This window comes from Pungitius pungitius, chromosome 9 (genome assembly GCF_949316345.1).
Source record: "Pungitius pungitius chromosome 9, fPunPun2.1, whole genome shotgun sequence".
In the NCBI taxonomy this organism is placed as follows: domain Eukaryota; kingdom Metazoa; phylum Chordata; class Actinopteri; order Perciformes; family Gasterosteidae; genus Pungitius; species Pungitius pungitius.
The window spans coordinates 4,933,300-4,952,002 of record NC_084908.1 but is presented as its reverse complement, the minus strand read 5'-3'; the positions used below and the strand labels follow the sequence as shown (position 1 = coordinate 4,952,002).

At 46.8% G+C, this 18,703-nt stretch overlaps 2 protein-coding genes across 4 annotated transcripts; one reads left to right on the top strand and one right to left on the bottom strand.

Annotated features, from left to right (window-relative positions):
* The first annotated feature begins 633 nt into the window (after nt 1–633).
* On the top strand, nt 634–7,011 carry ppp2r2ca (protein phosphatase 2, regulatory subunit B, gamma a). Its single transcript, XM_037473271.2, has 10 exons — nt 634–762; nt 1,370–1,618; nt 1,757–1,854; nt 1,988–2,171; nt 2,704–2,816; nt 2,921–3,098; nt 4,679–4,843; nt 4,959–5,128; nt 5,881–5,972; nt 6,248–7,011. Exons 2-10 carry the CDS (start codon nt 1,555–1,557, stop codon nt 6,543–6,545), a joined length of 1,362 nt encoding a protein of 453 aa, XP_037329168.1. The 5' UTR covers nt 634–762; nt 1,370–1,554; the 3' UTR covers nt 6,546–7,011.
* A 1,926-nt stretch (nt 7,012–8,937) lies between these two features.
* Nucleotides 8,938–18,423, bottom strand: wfs1a (Wolfram syndrome 1a (wolframin)). 3 transcript variants are annotated; one of them, XM_037473266.2, is made up of 12 exons: nt 18,278–18,423; nt 17,441–17,989; nt 15,514–15,593; nt 14,216–14,360; nt 13,947–14,120; nt 13,655–13,732; nt 13,447–13,577; nt 13,195–13,332; nt 12,835–13,080; nt 12,206–12,484; nt 11,851–12,014; nt 8,938–11,752 (listed from the first exon to the last, which is right to left on the bottom strand). In XM_037473266.2, exons 2-12 carry the CDS (start codon nt 17,982–17,984, stop codon nt 10,561–10,563), a joined length of 3,171 nt encoding a protein of 1,056 aa, XP_037329163.2. In that variant the 5' UTR covers nt 17,985–17,989; nt 18,278–18,423; the 3' UTR covers nt 8,938–10,560. The 3 variants fall into 3 exon arrangements, with proteins under 3 accessions (XP_037329163.2, XP_062420209.1, XP_062420210.1); XM_062564225.1 differs by having other exon boundaries at nt 11,851–11,984; XM_062564226.1 differs by lacking the exon at nt 18,278–18,423 and adding an exon at nt 15,854–15,944 and having other exon boundaries at nt 17,441–17,565.
* Nucleotides 18,424–18,703: the final 280 nt, after the last annotated feature.

Sequence of the window (18,703 nt, the reverse complement as noted above, 5' to 3'; positions counted from 1 at the left end):
TCCTTTGCATAATTCATGGTCGGGGTTGAACCAGCTTTTCTCCATCATTAATTTACACTCACAGCTTGGTCCCTTATGAGTGCTTCTTCTGGAGTTATATGGCTTACTTCAATACTGTGCATCTTAAAATACAATGTGGTGTAGTGTATGGGAATTGTTTAAGTAGAGTTATACATGAATTGTTTTGCCGTTATTAGACTTTTGCACAGTGCTGTCAAACGCGCATTTTAATCTACCAGTTAAATTCCTCAAACAAATGTTACAGGTCAGTGTATGAGGTGACCTGCTCCTTTACTGTGCTCCAAAACAAGCCAGAGGAAGCACTGCCTGGGCTTATTTTATGGTGAACATTAAACATCTCTCCGTGTCTAATGGCTCCCCCTGCTGGCCTCTCCCTCCTTCCTCATCTGCAGTGGGTGGATCCCCGGGGTGACAGCCGCGTCGTGATTGGCCGCTTCAGTAGGAGGCTGCCATGACACGGTGGATGCTGCACGGAATCAGTTCCACAGCATCAGCAGGCGGCCGGACCTCCATCCTCCTTCTCGTTCTCTCCCCCTCTCTCTTTCTCTCTCTCTCTCTCTCTCTCTCACTCACGCTTCTCCTCCTCTCCGCGCCACCCTTGCTCTCTCCCTTCTCCTCTCCCATCTCCTCTTCCTGGACCGTAACGCGGAAGCCGTAGCGAGGGGCCTGTGAGGGCTGTCTTCAGCAGAGGACACACACTCGACAGCGGGAAGGGGGGGAATAGCAGCATCAGGCGGACTGGTAGGTGTGCTGAGGCCTGTCTCCCTCCTGCAGCACAGGGAAGACATTGCGTTCTCCCGTGATCTCCTTCAAGGACTATCTATGGGAGGTGTGTGTGTGTGTGTGTGTGCGTGTCAGAGAGCAGGCATCTGGAAAATAGGCAGGATCACCACACCCAGGGAGCATTTACTACCAGTGCCGGAGCTACACAAATGTAGATAGTATCATCTTCTGTATGTGGTTGTTTCAGAAGGGTTTATATGGTCTCTCTCTCTCTCTCTCTCTCTCTCTCCCTCTCTCTCTGTTGAAGCTGTTTGTGGTCTTTACTCTACAGCGGCGGGATTCGGGCATGTCTGCACACGTGTGACTTTGCCAACGAGCGTGTTGGACGCCCTGCAAAGGTCACGCGGTTGGGCGTGCTGTGGGCGCGTGTCCTGTCAGCACCCGCCTAACCACAGCCCTCCTTTTCTTTCCTAACATCCTCCTCAGCCTCCCACATCGCCCACCTCCACCGCTCTCCGCCTTTCTGTCCTCTCCCCGCATTCTCTCCTTTCCCCCCCCTCCCCTCACCCCCTTTTCCCTCCTACTTAAAACAACAAACCCCTCTTTTTTTCCCGCCTCACCGTAGCCTTCCCCAGCCCCACGCCTCTTCTCCCGACCGGCGGTCTTGTTTCCTTCCCCCGGATGGCTTGCTCCAGGCCTCTCCGCTAGGCCCTAGCAGCATGGGCGCAGCCTGGGTGGGGAGAGAGAGCACGGATCGGACCCTTCCCCTCAGGACGGGCGTGCCGGCGGGTCACCCTCCCTCGGCTTCAGATGGGCGAGGACACTGAGAGCCCCAAAATCAACCACACCTTCCTGCGAGACTACGTCACCGAAGGTAGCGCCGTGGCGCCGTATAGCATATTCCTATTCAGCTCTTTATTAGGATACTTTTTATTGACCCATCTCGGCCTCACCCTTATTCCTTCCTTTATTCTTACCATTGTCACGCCACATTTTCCCCTCCATCCCCCAGCTGATGTCATCTCTACGGTGGAGTTCAACCACACAGGGGACCTGCTGGCCACGGGGGATAAAGGTGGCCGAGTGGTCATCTTCCAGAGAGAGACTGAGGTGGGTTGTAAAACTTGATATTTATTCCCGGAATATCCACGAACAAACATGAATGAATAGTTCTGTCCTGCTATACCTTTCCACATGAATGTTCATTCAAAGCTGTGGTTTTCTCCTTGTTTGCCCCTGACAGTCCAAAGGGGAATTGGAGGAGGTGGGGGAGACGGGGGACTCTGGGGAGTACAATGTCTACAGCACATTCCAGAGCCACGAGCCGGACTTTGACTACCTGAAGAGTCTGGAGATTGAAGAGAAGATCAACAAGATCCGATGGCTGCCACAGCAGAACGCGGCACATTTCCTCCTCTCCACCAACGGTGAGAAACCAGTGACCCCATCTCTTCTCAGGACGAAGCTAGTAGACCTGTGTGCAGACATCAACCTGGATTATGCATAAACTGGTATTAATATTACCATTGACATGACTGACTTCGTCTTCAAATGACCAAAGTGAGAATATATAACTTCAAGCAATTCATTGGAGGCACACTTGTGTCGACATTAGTTGCACCAACCTGCCAGTTGTTAAAAACAACAGAACATCATCTGCATATAGTAAACCTTTTTTGAGAATTAAAATGCTCATCTGCATTAGGAATACACCAATCTGACTGGCCATGTTCCAATTTAATACTGGTTTATATTCATATATTGGCTGTACCTGTCTCTATTTGGAAGAGACAGGGATCATTTTGTTAATGTGTAACATTGCTTTCCTGACTTTATAACTTCTAAATCTGGATTTCATAAGAAACTGGCCACATGAAGCATTCATTATTATCAGGTCTCACTGAGGGGTTTACTGTCAGCTTTCCCTCCGTGACGTCCAAATCTCGCTGCCCCTGACAGATAAGACCATTAAATTGTGGAAGGTGAGTGAGAGAGACAAGAGACCCGAGGGATACAACCTGAAAGATGAGGGGGGGCGTCTCAAGGACACCTCTACCATCACCTCTCTGCAGGTGGGCACGCACACACACACACATGCAAGCCTTCCTATGCTCAGCTTCACGTGGGACTCTCTCGTCCTCTGATTCCGACTCAACTCTCCGTCTCTGTATCAAAGGTGCCCGTCCTGAAACCCACAGATTTGATGGTGGAGGTTCGTCCCCGGCGAGTGTTCTCCAACGGGCACACCTACCACGTCAACTCCATCTCAGTCAACAGCGACGGGGAGACCTACCTGTCTGCCGACGATCTCCGCATCAACATGTGGCACCTGGGCATCACCGACCGCAGCTTCAGTATCCTTTGGTTCATGGCATGTGCATTTATTCTTTTTCTTTTCGTTCCAGCGTGCTCTTAGGCAATCCTCTCCACCTTTTCTCACTCTGAAGCTCGCTACAGGGCAGATTAAAAAAATAAATGAAAAACTGTAACGGAATGTTTTAATGGCGGAACTTCCCAGAAAGAGAAAGCACAATCGTTAGTGTGATCACTATCAATGATGCAGCAGAAATGGGACATTTTAACACAACGTTTTTATAGTTGAACCCTTTCTATAATGGGCACAAAGTAACAAAGTGGAACAGATGGAGCCCTTTCGTAGGGATGATAAATAATCTGAAATATTTAGGGCCTCTGCTACCAAACACTATTATTATTTTTGTTTTATTTTTCAAACCTGAAATGAACGCTGAATATTCTTATCAAGAACGTATAGTCACATTTTGATTGGAGCAAAATGAAAAAAATAAAAACTTGAACTAAAAGTATACTGGACAAGTGCAAGAGATCTATAATTGCTAAATGCATGTTACAATAGCGTTGTTAGCGTTTTGATAATTAGAATCTGAGCCAACACAAGTGAAACAAGCGCCACAAAGCTCGCTGATGTTAAACTACTGTTTACATTCTCGTTTGAATTCACGCCTGATCTATAATCCATGGAAAGAGTGCTTTATATTTGGATTCAGTTTTTCATTAAAGCATTGTATATTCAGCTCAGGCTGTAGCGTGTCGGACAAGGGAGGGAGGGTTATCTCCCATTGAAACTGAAGCTGACCTAGAAAATCACAGAGGCATCTACGGAAGAAGAGTTTAAATAATTCACTTTCTTCCGAGCCACACAGGACCGCCAAGAATAGCACGGAGTGGGGAGCAGAGTGAGGATTCATATTGGGGGTTGGTTGGGATAGCGTTATTTTGCTGCTGAGGGGAGAGCGCCGATAAGTCGGTAATAAAAAAATGAAACGTTTGTCTAAACGGTAAAGCAACGAAAAAGGATGTTGGGTGGATGTGTTGGTTTGCCTCACTCTCTTTCTCTCTCTTCCCTGCAAAGCTATTACAACGCATACAGCGGGTGAACCAAGTATTGAACACGTCACCATTTTCCCAAAGGAGCTATTGGCATGACATTTTTACCAGATGTTGGTAACAACCCAAGTAATACATACATACAGAAAGAAGAAACCAAAACAAAGAAGTTCAGAAATAATGTAATGTGTAATGATGTGAAATGACACAGGGAAAAAGTATTGAACACAGGAAGAAAGGAAGCAAAAAGGTCTGGAAAACCAAGACAACAGCTGAAGCTAATTAAAAAGCAATCCAGACCCTTAATATCAGCTGGTTCAGTCCCAACCGATGGCCTACACAAAGGTCTCATTGCTAAGGTGTCTGTGTGTAATGCTTGGGTTGTTACCAACAACTGGTGCAAATGTCAATAGCTCCTTTGGAAATATATTTACTGAGAGAAATGGTGACGTGTTCAATACTTATTTCACCCGCTGTATCATACTGTCTACACACCCTCTCCATGCAGACAGTGGGATTTACGCACCTCCCACACTGGGGTTGAATCCCTAACGGACCTTTTTCTCAGACATTGTGGACATCAAACCAGCCAACATGGAGGATCTGACGGAGGTGATCACAGCGGCCGAGTTCCACCCTCACCACTGCCACCTGTTTGTGTACAGCAGCAGCAAGGGCACCCTGCGCCTCTGTGACATGAGAGCCTCTGCACTCTGTGACCGGCACACCAAACGTGAGCAACGACATTCGCTCCATTTCGCAAACCTGGAATTTGAACACAAGGCATTTTGCTCTTGCCGTATAAAACCTCACATTTGAGGATAATCGATCGCTCTGTCGCTGTTCAGTGTTTGAGGAACCCGAGGACCCAGGGAGCCGCTCCTTCTTCTCAGAGATCATTTCCTCCGTGTCTGATGTCAAGTTCAGCCACAGCGGGCGATACCTGCTGACCAGAGACTACCTCACCGCCAAGGTGTGGGACTTGAACATGGACAAGGGTCCAGTGGAGACGTACCAGGTGAGGCGGCACCGTGCTAAGCTGATGTAGCCCCGTAGTCTTTGATGCGTTGTTGATAATTAGGACATCCAGCCAGATTTTGAAAGCGCGCATATTCTCGTGTGCGTTTTGCTTTGGACGTGGTGGATCCACGGGACAGCCATGCTTTATTCTCAATCGACCCTGCCTACTTGCATTCTTTCTAATAGCCATAAGGGCTAAGTTGGATTGTAAAGTCCATGAGAAAATGACCTTATCTATTGATTTATTACCTCAGTAAACATTGTAAACACGAGTCTATGGGCTCAATGGCTTGCTTCGATTCCTATTCACTACAGCATGATGCTCATTTGGTAAATAAAGGTCTGTTTGGAGTAAAATGGCCTTTTCTGGTCTGGGAGTAGTTTGTTTACTCTAACTTTAACCCTTCTTTTTCACTATATGAAAGTAAATTGTAGCCTTTTCGTCACCTAAAAATAACTGACTATTCAGCTTTTAGTTCTAATTCCCTCACGTTTTAGTGTGAGTACTTGATTGGTCAAGAGACTAGTAAAACCGATATACAAGCACAAGTCTGTATTCTACTTACCATTTACCTCTGGTTGCAAAAAATACAAGGCTGCGGCCAACATGGCACCACCCAAAATGCCACGATCGAGGCCTCAAATCCGTAGTCAAACCAACTAGTGAAATCCCAGGTACTACGTCCACTGGTCACTTCCAGGCTCTGATGTGACCCTCACGCTAAGGTTGACTGTGTGCTTGATCCCCAGGTCCATGAATACCTGAGGAGTAAGCTGTGTTCCCTCTATGAAAACGACTGCATCTTTGACAAGTTTGAGTGTGTTTGGAACAGCTCAGACAGGTAAGGAAAGCGGGACGGACAAAGCCCAGTAGATTAGACTTCATTTGAAAGCAGCGGGGGGGGAAGTGATCCCCTGAGTGCTCTGCCTCGGCCATTACCCCGACATCTAAATCGATCCCCCCCCGGACGAGCTCTCCCGCCGTCTGATCCATCGCTTCGCCTTCACTTTTGTCTCCTTCCCGTCCACCTCCTCGCCCCTCTGTAAGCCGAGCATTTCTCCTCTCTCAACTCACCTCTCCACCCTCCCCCCCTCCCCGTCTCTCTCCTCTCCTCAGCGTGATCATGACCGGGGCCTACAACAGCTTCTTCCGGATGTTCGACAGGGAGACGGGCCGCGGCGTGACCCTGGAGGCTTGGCGAGAGAGCAGCAAGCCCCGGGCCGTGCTGCGGACCCGGCGCGTGTACAACGGCGGGAAGCGGCGCAGGGGGGACGTGGGCGTCGACAGCCTTGACTTCACCAAGAAAATCCTTCACATGGCTTGGCACCCGTCCGAGAACATCATCGCCATAGCGGCCACCAACAACCTGTACATCTTCCAGGATCGCGTCAACCCGGAGACGCAGTTGCAGTGACAAAGAACGGGAGGGGGGGAGGGGGGGGGCACGGACGGTGCGTGGGGTGGACGGACGCCGTGAGAAAGGTTCAGTCAAGTTCCACAACATGCGGACAGCCGTTTGTGCCGATAAAAGATTGGACCAGTGGTAAAATCACAAGACTGTTAATATACTCAACCCCCTGCGAAAGGGGGGGGGAATCGTTTGTTTTGCGTGACACTGAGATGGACTGATGCCCCCTGTACCCATCAGGGTACGTGATCCACCACAGAAGAGGTGCGGGGACACCTCTCCTATGGCAATGACTCAGTGCTTTTGAGCACACAATGTTGCACTCGTCACTGATGTGCTCTGGTACCTTTTTTTTTTGGCATAAAAGATGTGGTGTTTGGTAGCAGAGGACTAAGCGTAAAAGGTACCAAGGACTCTGCATCTAAATCTAAGAATGACTTTTTTTTCTTTTTCTCACTACTGTTGAATAGGAGCTCTAAAGCTCTTCACAACTGAATCCACAACAGCGGTTGAACTTCTCCCTCAGAGCAGTGCTCCTGGAGATTTATCGTTTTATTGCCCCGTAATCTGTGCCCTATTTACTTTGCAATAATAGCACCAATGAAAAGATGGTGCGGCAGTATTCTTGCTTTAAAACACGAGCTCTTCTTCTACAGGTATACACTCTTTTTACTGCTAGCTGTAAATATTGTGCATTCTCTTTTAATTGTTTTGAAAGGCAGAAATGAATTTTGGTTGCAGAGAGCTGAAGGGTTGAGAGAGGGGTGCAGTGCCTATCAGAAAGATGGCGTTATATTTCAACTGAACGTAGGGGATTTTCTCGTAACAAGACCGGGTTAGTTGTTGCTAGCTGTGGTGAATGAGGTGGGAGTTTAGCACACACTTTGTTGATATATTGGGCCCGCGTTGGGTTTTAACTGAAGTAATATCCTTTACCACATACTTATGGGGTAAATTATTGAGAGCGACAGTGTGTTAAGGTCTCTCATTTTAAATTGAGGCTAATTGGTGATTAAGTCTAATACAGCGCAATGTTTGATTTATGTAAAGCGTTACGCTAATTGAAACAAGCAGTGTTCATCCTGCAATGCATAAGCACATGTTAAAGTATGTCACAACCAAGCACATAACCGAGGCCCCTAATCCAGCCAAGTGTTGATAAGTGAGTTTGTGTCTATTTGAAGGTCAGAGGTTATCATCCGTGCAAAAGCTCGTCATGTATATTGCTGAAATGTTTTTAGCAGTCAAACACTATTCAAGTGAGTTTATCATATCACAGGTTTGTAATGTCATTACACTATATACCTCACAGTGCCACACGCTACTCCAGCAAGGTTCATGTTTGTGTTGGCCTGAATTCTTTTACTTGGGCGAGATTCGATTGTTTACAGTGAAGTGCTTTGTTTTCAAGTGACCTTGGCCCTAATCCAAGGGTTATGGATGTGAAACTGGAGTAACAGAATCCATGCAGCCGTCAACGCTGCGCTGAAAAAAACCCATCTAGGCTGTCCGATGGGTCGACATGGGTTTCACTGAGTAAACCTCAAAAGGAACAGATCAGCCCCCCCCCCCCCCCCCTAAAGGAAATGACTTCTTTCTTTCCAGTAGGGCTTTTTTAATCTTGGTTTGGGGGTATTTGTTGTGATCTACAAGGATATCCCCAAAGCACTCAAACATTAAAATCTTCTCTCCATTGTAATGTGACCACATTGCAACAAGGTGACCCAAAATAAGAATACTTGAAAAACTCAACAGCATTTTCTGGTTCTGGAAATCATGTTTGATGATCATTGTAGATGAAATATGACCAAAAAAATGAAAACTGGTCACAAACAGTATATTATTTTTAGTAACCCGCTCGTGATTTCTAAAAATAGGTTTCATGAAACTGAGGAACGAATTCCATATAGCCGGTTACATAAAAAAACAAAATCTTTACCTCCAAAATTGAATAACCCACTAAAATAATTTGGATGAATAGCACTAGAGGTAAGACGGGATGAACTGTTCCATTTAAATCCCCAAGAACAGAAGACAGTTGTTAAAATGTATGTTCCACTCTCTCTCCTCACTGTTCATCACGGTTTACAGACATTTACGTTTCAGCCGGTGTCTATACTGTATGTTGGTCTTCACCGTTCACCAGTGTCGTCGAATGCAGACAAAGTTGGTGTAACAAAGTGTACAACTCGACAAAAGTGGTTTCCATAGTGTCAGGGTTGTTGCCAGGGCTTAGAGCTCCAACGGCGAGCTCTACTTTAGCGGCTGTCAGTTTGTAATCGCATCATAACCGCCGCGCCGCCACATGCCACCAGCGAGGGGATTCATGTTCAGCAGCACAGCAGCATGTCGCCATTATTCAATGCTACTAGCGTGTGTATCTATCATACTTTAAAAAAAAAGAGACAAATCTAACCATATAGAAAACTCAAACGAGGTGAATGAAAAGAATGTGTATTAATAAAATAATCTGATAAAAGAAATGTGTCTTTTGATGCCTGTGTGTCTATATTTAATGGGACATAATTAGTTTTTTCAGGAAAAGACTTTCAGACTATGAATCACAATAGAAGTGTCCAAGATGGCGTGTAGTTTGAAAAACAAGCACTTTAATAATCATTGCACGCGCCCTAAACTCCACCCCAGAAGGCACTCAAGTGCACAGCCTACAGCATCATGATTGTCATTTACCGGTAAGCAAAGAGTTGCAGTTCAATGCTGTTCACTTGCATTGCTGTGTCTTCTTAAGGGATTATCTCATCTGTTTGACAAGCTGTTACTGCCCCGTGAAAACCTCATCTCAACAGATAATTTAATTTGAATAATTGCGTTTTAAAGAAGGTGCATTCTCTTAACCGCCTATAAAATATTCAGTTTTGAATATACCGTGACTGAAAGCAAAGTGTAAAATCTTCATTTCATTCGTCTTTTTAAACTGGACTAAATAACCATAATATCAGGGCAAAGTGAAGGCACTCTGTTCTGTGAAACAAAACCAAATATTCATGACCCTGTGCTTCTATTTCTATGGAATGGATGCTGCTCATTTTTTTATAGTGGTAGGTCTACAGTCGGGGATACCACCAGATACTTACTTTAGGAATTAATTTGCATTTATTTCCTTTTACTTGAGGAATTCAGCTGATTATGTATCTTAAATCATTATTAAAGATGACATCTCCAAGTTATTTGAAGCTATGACAAAGAACTGTCATTGTGGATTTTGGCAGCCCCTGTGGACAAAAGGGGTAGTGTTTCCAAGCACCAGAGGCCCTTTAAATAAAACTCCTTTTACTGCAGCTTTTATATTCTTACACAACCTAAATAGGCAGACGCATATTAAAAAAATCCAATAATGTAAACAAAAAACATGCAAACATACTTATATATGTCACACATGACTTAACAATATATAAAGTCCCTAAGGCTTCAGAAGTGGTCAACAAAAGTTTCCCTGCATAAATACCTGCCATCTTGTTTCATAAAAAACTGGATATTAAATCATCACCAACTTTCTGAAAGCATGTACTCTCTTAGCTGATTGTGACAGTAAGTCTTAAGGGAAAGCAGGTATTTGACAATTTTTTAACTGCTTTCGGAATATTACCAATCTTTGTAAACGCATGCAGTACAAGAAGAAAAATAATTCCATCAAACCTAGCTGAGCTGTCAACAAATAGACATGAGTGCATACCTGCAAACTTAAACTCATAGGGGGTGAAAAAGGTAACAAAGGGGGGGATAAACACAAAAAAGAACCGGAGGGTTGTGTACATCCACGTCGTCTGATGAAACCTTAAGACTACAGACTTTCGATGGTTGTGACCAGAAGTCTAAACTGATCTGATTAAGATCAATACGGAAAATGTTGCCAAAAAGCGACAGGTTTGCAGGTATGACAGTAGATCCATGTCGGCACAAATTGTAAACATTACCATAACTCACATTAGCTAAATGAACACATCACAAGAAAAACGCAGCCACGGCTTCCTGATCCAAGTGAGTCGTCAAAGCTTCAGCTTCACGCAGGGATTTTGGCAGACAGGAAGGGAGAAAAGAAAAAATCAAACGCGAACTTCAGAGCCTTCATCGTGGTGCGTCTCCAGTCCCTCTCAATCTTCACCTGCCTGCCTCCCGTCAGTGACGAAGCACAGTCCAGACAGTGGATCGCCTTCAGCTCGAAGGCCTGAGCTCTGGCTCCCAGTCGGCCCTCCAGCTTGGTGCTGAACTCCACCATATCGCCGGGATTCAGGTTCAGCAGCACTTGCCTGAACTCGTGGCTGGCCATTAGGATTACGTCCCTGCTTGCATCCTCGTAACCACCGTCCCGTAACATGCCCACGGTCACCTCGAAGCGGTGGCTGTCAAAGCGCTTGATGTGGCACGAGTGTTTGGCCAGGGCCTTGATCTGACACATCTCCTCCTCCTCCTCTTGCGTCCGGAGTAGTGTCTGCCGCACGCCGGTCGCCGCCGCCGCCGCCGGAGCGGCCGCAGATTTGGCCGCCGTTAGGTTTGCGACAGTTGCGTTCTTTGGCTCGCATTTGGGATACGTCTCTCCGTACAGGCAGCGCAGCCAGTCTCCCATGAACACCGGCAGCATGTTGATGACCGACTGTGCCCCGTTGTCCGTCTCGGCCACGCGCACGTGCTTGAAGCGGCCCGCCCAGGTGACTCTGTGTCCGTGCAGGTGGCCGCAGAACAGCTGGGTCTGGGCCATGCCTTTGGTCTCCCAGGCAGGGGGCCCGCACACCTGGCTGTACTGTCTCCACGTCAGGGTGGAATTGTACACCTTCTGGCCCTCTGCGTGGTACACGTAGACAGAGAAGAACAGGATCACCATGGAGATGCAAAGTAAGATGAGCTTGACGGGGCCGCGGTGCGTCATTGAGCGGAACACATCCAGAATGGACATGCTGAAGCGCGTCCACAGACGCAGGGTGACGGGGATGGCGCAGACTACCAGGGTCACGATCACCTTTGTCAGCTCCAGCTCAAGGAACCACTTGAAGAGCTGGATGAAGAGCATGGCGGCAAGTCCAAAAGCCAGAATGGGCAGGGCAAACAGAAGGAGGAAATAGGCCACGCAAGTGCGCATCAGACCCACAGCGGAGGAGCACTTGAGGAGCACCACGGAGAACTCGCACCACATGAAGCAAACAAGGTATGGAACCAGGAAGCAGTAAGTTCCCCTGAAGCCGCGCACCCTGGCCATGCTGAGGCGGGAAACAGGCGGGAGAGAATATTGATCAAAAACAAGCTGGGGTGGACTTTAAGTCTGAACGTGTGTTCGACAAACCAAACGATTGCTCACCTGAAGAACAGGTAGAAGAGATACACGTAGAGCAGGCAGGGGAGGCTGAGCTTGAGCACCACCGACTCCCCCAGTGGCAGAGTGGAGAAGGTGCGGCCCAGGCAGCGGAGCACCGTCATGTGCTCCGGCAGGAACTGGGTCAGGTAACACAGAGATGATGCAACCTGGATTAAAAAAAATTATAACTTGAACTGTGTAATTTTACTGTCAGATTACTGCATATTTAGCCATTCAAAAACAAATGATGTGGATGTGACATTTCAAAAATTTGCTTCATGCTGCTTAAGATCAATATTTAATAACGTGAAAAACTGTGATTCTGATGATTTGATAACATGTTGCGCGTCCCACTGACCTCTATGACCATAGCTCGGGATGCATAGGTCGCGGCCGTGGGGCTGAGGCTTTTGTAGCTGACAGCAGTGAAGAAGATGGCCACGGTGGAGAGCTCAGAGCAGGGGATCCAGCGCTTATCCGCCACAGGGAAGGAGAAGATGACGAAGAAAACGGACAGGATGAAGTAGAGGTACGGCTCCAGGTTGTTCCACCCAAAGTTGGTCTCGGCCTGCTCCACGTCCAGGCCAGGTTCAAAACGGGTCAGCAGAGACGTCAAGGCTCGGAAGTTCTCCCAAGTCTGTGAGGAAGGACATAAGGGGCAAATGAGGAAATAAATGGCTGGGAGTTAGAAAATACTAATAGCTTGAACAGCCAGTACCCTTTGCCAATAGCAATGCCAATATTGAGAAATAAGTTCTGTTAAGATCAGAATTTACTGGCCTCTCCGATGCACTCCGGTCAGACAATGATTATTCTGTTCAATTCCATCTGATATGTTATGTATAGGCCAAAATCACAAATCCTACAAACACAACGTTATAATCTGTGACTTGACCAGATGAGTCTGCTTGTGAAAGGAGGGAATGGACAAATGGAAAGTTTCCAGCATGTTCATTGATGAAAAGCAGAAACTGGGCCAAATAGCACCTTGCTGCTCTGGAGGACACGCAGCGTGCAGATGATCATCGAGACGAAGGACAGGTAGAAGACGAGCAGGGGGATGACGAATGCAAAAAGGTCAACCGTGAGGTTGCTGATGATGAAGAAGAAGATGAGCGCGTTGACGTGCTGCGTGGGGATGACGGTGCTCAGCCACTGGACGCCGGCCCGCGACGCCCAGTCCACCAGGTGCTCCTTCATCTCCACGATGCCATGCAGCGGGTACTGCAGCACCTGAAGCCAAGAGGGACCATTGTGACGTGGGAGAGGAATTTAACAAAAAATTCAACAGCTACTAATTAAGGATAATCGGGACCACAGAATGAGCTGTGGTAGGCATTTGATGACCGTTAAGCGTGACTTCATGTCCATAGCTTTCTTCATGGCCCCGTTCTGCCTCGTGTCCAGCATCATCCCACCGCGGCCAAAACTCCAAGAGCGTTGGAAGGGATTCTTGTATACCGACGGCACCAGCTCAGCCTCGTGCTTTAAAACACACACACACACAGTGGTAACACTGGTGGCCACTGAGAAAGAAACGGCATCCGCTGCCTTATGGTGACGGGTTATTTTTATCGTTGCTGATTGGCGGTCTTTTACCTCCGTGCCGCTGTCGCTCGGTTTGGGACTTTCGGTGTTGGCTGTGACCGGGCTGCCAGCTTGGGGAGCAATACCTTGTGCGTACTTTTTAGTCATCTCAACAAAGTCGTCCAGGTCCACCAACTGAGTGGCTGGGAGGAGACAATGAAAGCAGTTATAGAGGAAGACACATATCTGCGTGTGCATGTCTCCCTGTAGACCTACTCACACTCATTGCTGACCATGCTCTCCAGTACTTTCTGGGTCTGGCCTGAGGTTGGACCTGGAATCCGGCTTGCGGGGCCACCTGTTGGTAAGGGACGACTACAACGTCAGTGGGATACAAACATTTCCCTGAAGGCCATGCAGCATGCGACCTGATTTTCCTGGCCATGGCAGCTGGGGAAGGACAAAGAGGAAGGGTTACACAGCATGCCGCGGCATTCTGGGCAGTCTGTACATAAGGCTGACTGAAAAACACGTCACGTTCACGTGTCGGCGATGCTGCACGTGTACCCTACCTTGCACCGCATTGACCTGGCTGACATTTTCCAGCATCTCAGCCACAGCCACCTTCCTCTTCCTGTCCGGGTTGAGTTTCCAGTACATCATCATGGCTGCTTTGCGTACCGACAGCTCAAACCTACTCTCTGTTGACAACTTGCGCACATCAGCCTCATTTTCTGCGGTGATTCCTGGCAGGGAAGAACACAGACGGGGAATCGTTGAGGAGCGGAACTACCTACGCACGCAAAACTACCGCACTGTATTTTACTCATTGAGATTTGACCTTTTTTCTGGATCCAGCAGCGCCGCAGTGCGCCTGCGGCGCCCTTTCTTCCTTGTTTAGCGGCTTTAACCAGCCAGGTAACAGCCAGGCGATCGTTTAGCTCCGTGTCCTTCTCTTTAGCGAGACTCAAATAGTGCTGACCCAGCTTAAAACACAAGAGGGGAGATTAAGTCAGCTTTGTCTATGTGAGTATTGTCCCCCAATAGTTTGGATTATTCTGAAGGCACTGGTTTTATAGGGATTATTTCTTCAATAGAAAGTAGCTGCAAGTTTATAGACCCCCCCCCCCCCGACAGATCACCACAATACCCATCAGTCCCTGTGGCCATCGGTGTCTCCGTTGTGGCTGAGTAAGAGGGGCAGCAGAGGCCCCAGCGGCAGATCAAGTGACTGGTTTCTAATCTTAACTGTCATTTTATAGCTTTCTTCTCCTGCAGTTATCAGTAAATGCGTCTATTTGTAGGGGGAGGAGATGTGACTTTATTAGGCTAAGTGGCACCTCTCAGTGTCTTTGTTTGATACAATAAGCTTCTAAAACAATGGATCGGATATTATTATATTATATTATTATTATTATCATTTACAGGGAACAGTGACTTCCTGTATATTACTGTACTCTATTTTGGTATAGTACCAGTCATAGGGTTGGACACGTTTTCTCATTCAATTAAATGAGAAAGTGTGTCCAAACGTTTAAAATGTAAGCGCACTGCTTCAACACACTCTACTAGTGTTCGTAACAATATGCAAATGCAGCAGTATTTTTGGTGTATCATCTTGAAAGCCTGAGATCATCTTCCAAGTGGTTAAAAATAGAAACATGCTCCCAACCAGACTGCGTCAGCCAGCAGGAAGGAAAAACAATGTCAAGTGCCAGTCTGTGTGCCTGTGGGTTAAAGGAACAGTGCGTAGCATTTAGCGAAGTGCTATTGGCAGTTTTTTTTCTTTCCCATTTCGACAGTCTGAGCCAATTATAAATAGTCAATGTAGACAGAGTCGTGTGGTTAATAGTGCTCCCAGTGGGAATCATGAACACAAATGTGTCCGTCCCAATGCTCTACTTTCGCTGTCCACTTTTCTCATTTTGGAGGGCGCCATTTGTTCATTATTTTTCTCAGCCGTCCTTTTCTCTCGCTTCCTCCCCCTCACTTGTTTTTTTCTCAAACATTTCTATCTCTCTTTTTCTTCCTACCATGTATTTATTTGGAATTTCCCGCTATCATGTTTGCACTGTTGAGACAATATTAGTTTCAGTTGGTCGCAATCTGAGATCTCGCCAAGACTGCACCCAGTCTCACCCGGGTCTGGGCCCTGGCGTCACCGGCGGAGGCCTTCTCCTCTATCTGCGCCAGGGTCAAGTCTTCTTCAGGCTCTTCATCTGGAGGAAACAACAGGAGATGTCAATCAGTCTGAAAATAATCTTTCAATAGATAGATTTTGTATTACCATTGCCCCCACAATTTATTCAATTGAAAGAACAGTGTCATTATTATACATATAGCTTTATAACCCCACCTGACATAGAACTTGTAACATGAGAATAACAGAGGTCAGAGGTGGAGAAGGAGTGAGAGTGTATACAACTGTCTGTTCATGCAGATGTCTTGTGACAAGCCCCCATAGCTGCATCACACATACCGACAGCTACCATGTCACATCACAAACTTGTCGATTGCATCAACTTTCAGGAGCGTTACTGTCTCTCAAGTGTCCTTAGAGCGAAGGAGATCTTAATTAAAAAAAACAAACAGAATTTTGGTATCAGAAAAACATTATAGTTCAGCTTCAAATAGGACACTCAGTGTTTGAACCCGGGTCTCCTAGGCGAGAGTTTGTTGGACCTTCATGCCAACTACAAGCGCTCTTTCTCAATATTTGACACAACGTCACCTGCTGTCACCGTTGAAAAAAAAACCCCATCCTAGTTAATGAATTTTCTTCCTCAACGCAAAAAAAGAAACAATTTTTTGTACACAACACCAAGGGATTGCATTTCATTCGTGCGGACCCCGGTTCTGACTCCTGGCTCATGGCTCTGCTGACACCTGCTGCTGCCATCATCATTACTTTAAATATGATTCATATTACTGTCATCAAAAACCAACATCTTTCTGCTCTCCCTCCCCACAGAAGCCTCTGTGGATGGTGGTTCTATCTGATGGAGGTTGTCCCTGCAGTGGTCCTGCCGGACACCTGTTCTGCTACTTGCAATTACTTGTATCATTTCAGTTAGAGAAATTGAGTGTATTGTACATCTTTTACATTGTTGATTCTGTACACATGACATCCATTGCAGTCTGTCCATCCCGGGAGAGGGATCCCTCCTCTGACGTTCTCCCTAAGGTTTCTTCCCTTTTTTCCCCATTGAAGGGTTTTTTCATATTTTGGGGAGTTTTTCCTGTGCCGATGTGAGGGTTTCGGGACAGAGGATGTTGCATGTGTACAGACTGTAAAGCCCTCTGAGGCAAATTTGTAATTTGCGATTTTGGGCTATACAAAATAAAATGAATTGAATTGAAATTGAATTGAATTGAATCAACATTTCACAACCGGCCATTACACTGTGCCAGGCATCCCATACAGTCTTGCGGCTAGCATGACTAAACGGGTCCTGCAAGGTATGTGTTGCATGTGTAGCAAAAGACAAGTCCTTTAGAAACGATTTGGGCACTACTCTTAACTGACCAATCACAGGCGAGGGTAATAAATACGCCTTGCTCTTCCTCTCTGCCCAATTTCTTCACACACAAATCAGTGAGCAAAACCTGTGGTCTAAATATGGATTCACAAGTAACCATTGTATTCAAATTAAAACATCATATGTACATATATAACGTGCTGTTAAGGTAGAACAAAGCTTGTCCTTGGTTTCTGCACAAAGTTTGAGGCACGGATGCGTCATTTTTACATTGCTGGGATGGAGAGCTCTCACATTCTCTATCGGTGTGGTATAGAAATTGCTCAGCTGATGACACAAACAACAAAGTAGTGAAACAATTTGTCATGTGGCAGTGATATTTTGTTCATTTATTGTTTTATTCATTTCATTTTAAATATCTTTCGAGTATTTTGATATAACAAGGCTGATGATTGGTTTATTGTTGTAAGAGTATTTGTTTTATTGGTTCACTGAAATGAAAATACATTATTTAAGTCTTAAGTATGGAGAGACATCCCAAAACTTGGATAGACGGCATTAGGCATTAAAACGGCATTAGGCATTACCTTCCTCTTCATCATCGTCGTCGTCACAGCTCTCGGCTTTCCTAAGCCGTTCTTGTATTATCAGCCGCTTGGCCATGGAGGCAAAGCTGAGTTTCACTGGGGTGGCGGATGAAGCTGCAGGGGCCTCAGTGGAAGCAGTGGAACAAGGTGTAGGGGGGTCTGTCAGAGAGTTACAGGCAGACGTAAAGGAGGCCGATGTGAGCTTTGAAAGGGGTGACATTTGGGGGATTTTACGGTGTGGAGCAGTTAAAAGTGGAGTTTTGTTCAGAGAAGGAGAGGAGGGCCCAGAAACGGGTTTAGATGGTACAGCGGGAGTCAAGGGCGTGTCCCCCTTTTCAGATGGGGGGCAATCCCTCGGTTTAGCTGTTGTGTGCGAGGAATGAGAGGATCCTCTGGCCGGGTCAGAGGGGGGAGCAGCAGGGAGGTTATTGGAGCCGAGCGAAGGAGGGGTCTGTACGGGAGGGGGAAGAGAGGGTCCATCCCCAACAGGGCATGACCCCTGGGTGCTGACAGCTGTAGGAGTTGATAGGAAATCCTTCTCCATGTTTCCTGGAATCAAAAAAGAAAAAGCCTAGTTAATTTGTTGATCATGATAAGCAGCAGGAATAATCAAGGGAATTTCTAGAGTCAAGAGTAAAGACACAGCTGTCAGGTTTAATTCATTTCCATATCCCCGGCCTGGAAGATTTTTTTTTAAGTGAAACGTTGCGTGTAAAGTACAGAAGGGGCCTTGAACCCGGTTTTCACAGGCGGACCATAAACGTGCGAGCATACGGGCCCTTCCCGACATTGTCCAATCTAAACCAAGACAGCAAAAACAAAAGGAAGAACTCTTACCTAGAGACTATACGCGCAGACCTCTTCAGGACACAAATTTAGAAGTTGACTTCTTCGTCCATGCTTGGCTCCGTGCACCCTGCGCACATATCCGCGACACCGGAGACGCGCACGCCGACCACGGCCAAAACTCGTGTGTGTTTGGTCCACCACAACACCGCGACTTCACGGCCCCGCCCCCGCGGAGCAGCCGCCCTCCCGATAGGGTGAACCCCCCCCCCCCAGCTGACGGCCGACGTATCTGATTGGCTATTCGGCCAGCCCCTCGCTTCACGAGCTAGTGAACTGTGGTCTTTATTGATTTACCAATGGGGGTTTGTCTCCTCAGACAATTTGTCAACTCAATCACCAGCGTCTGTTTTAGTTTTAAAGGAAACTAAAAATGAAAAGGCTTGGTGTTCGAGGAGGCGGCACGCGCCGCTATTT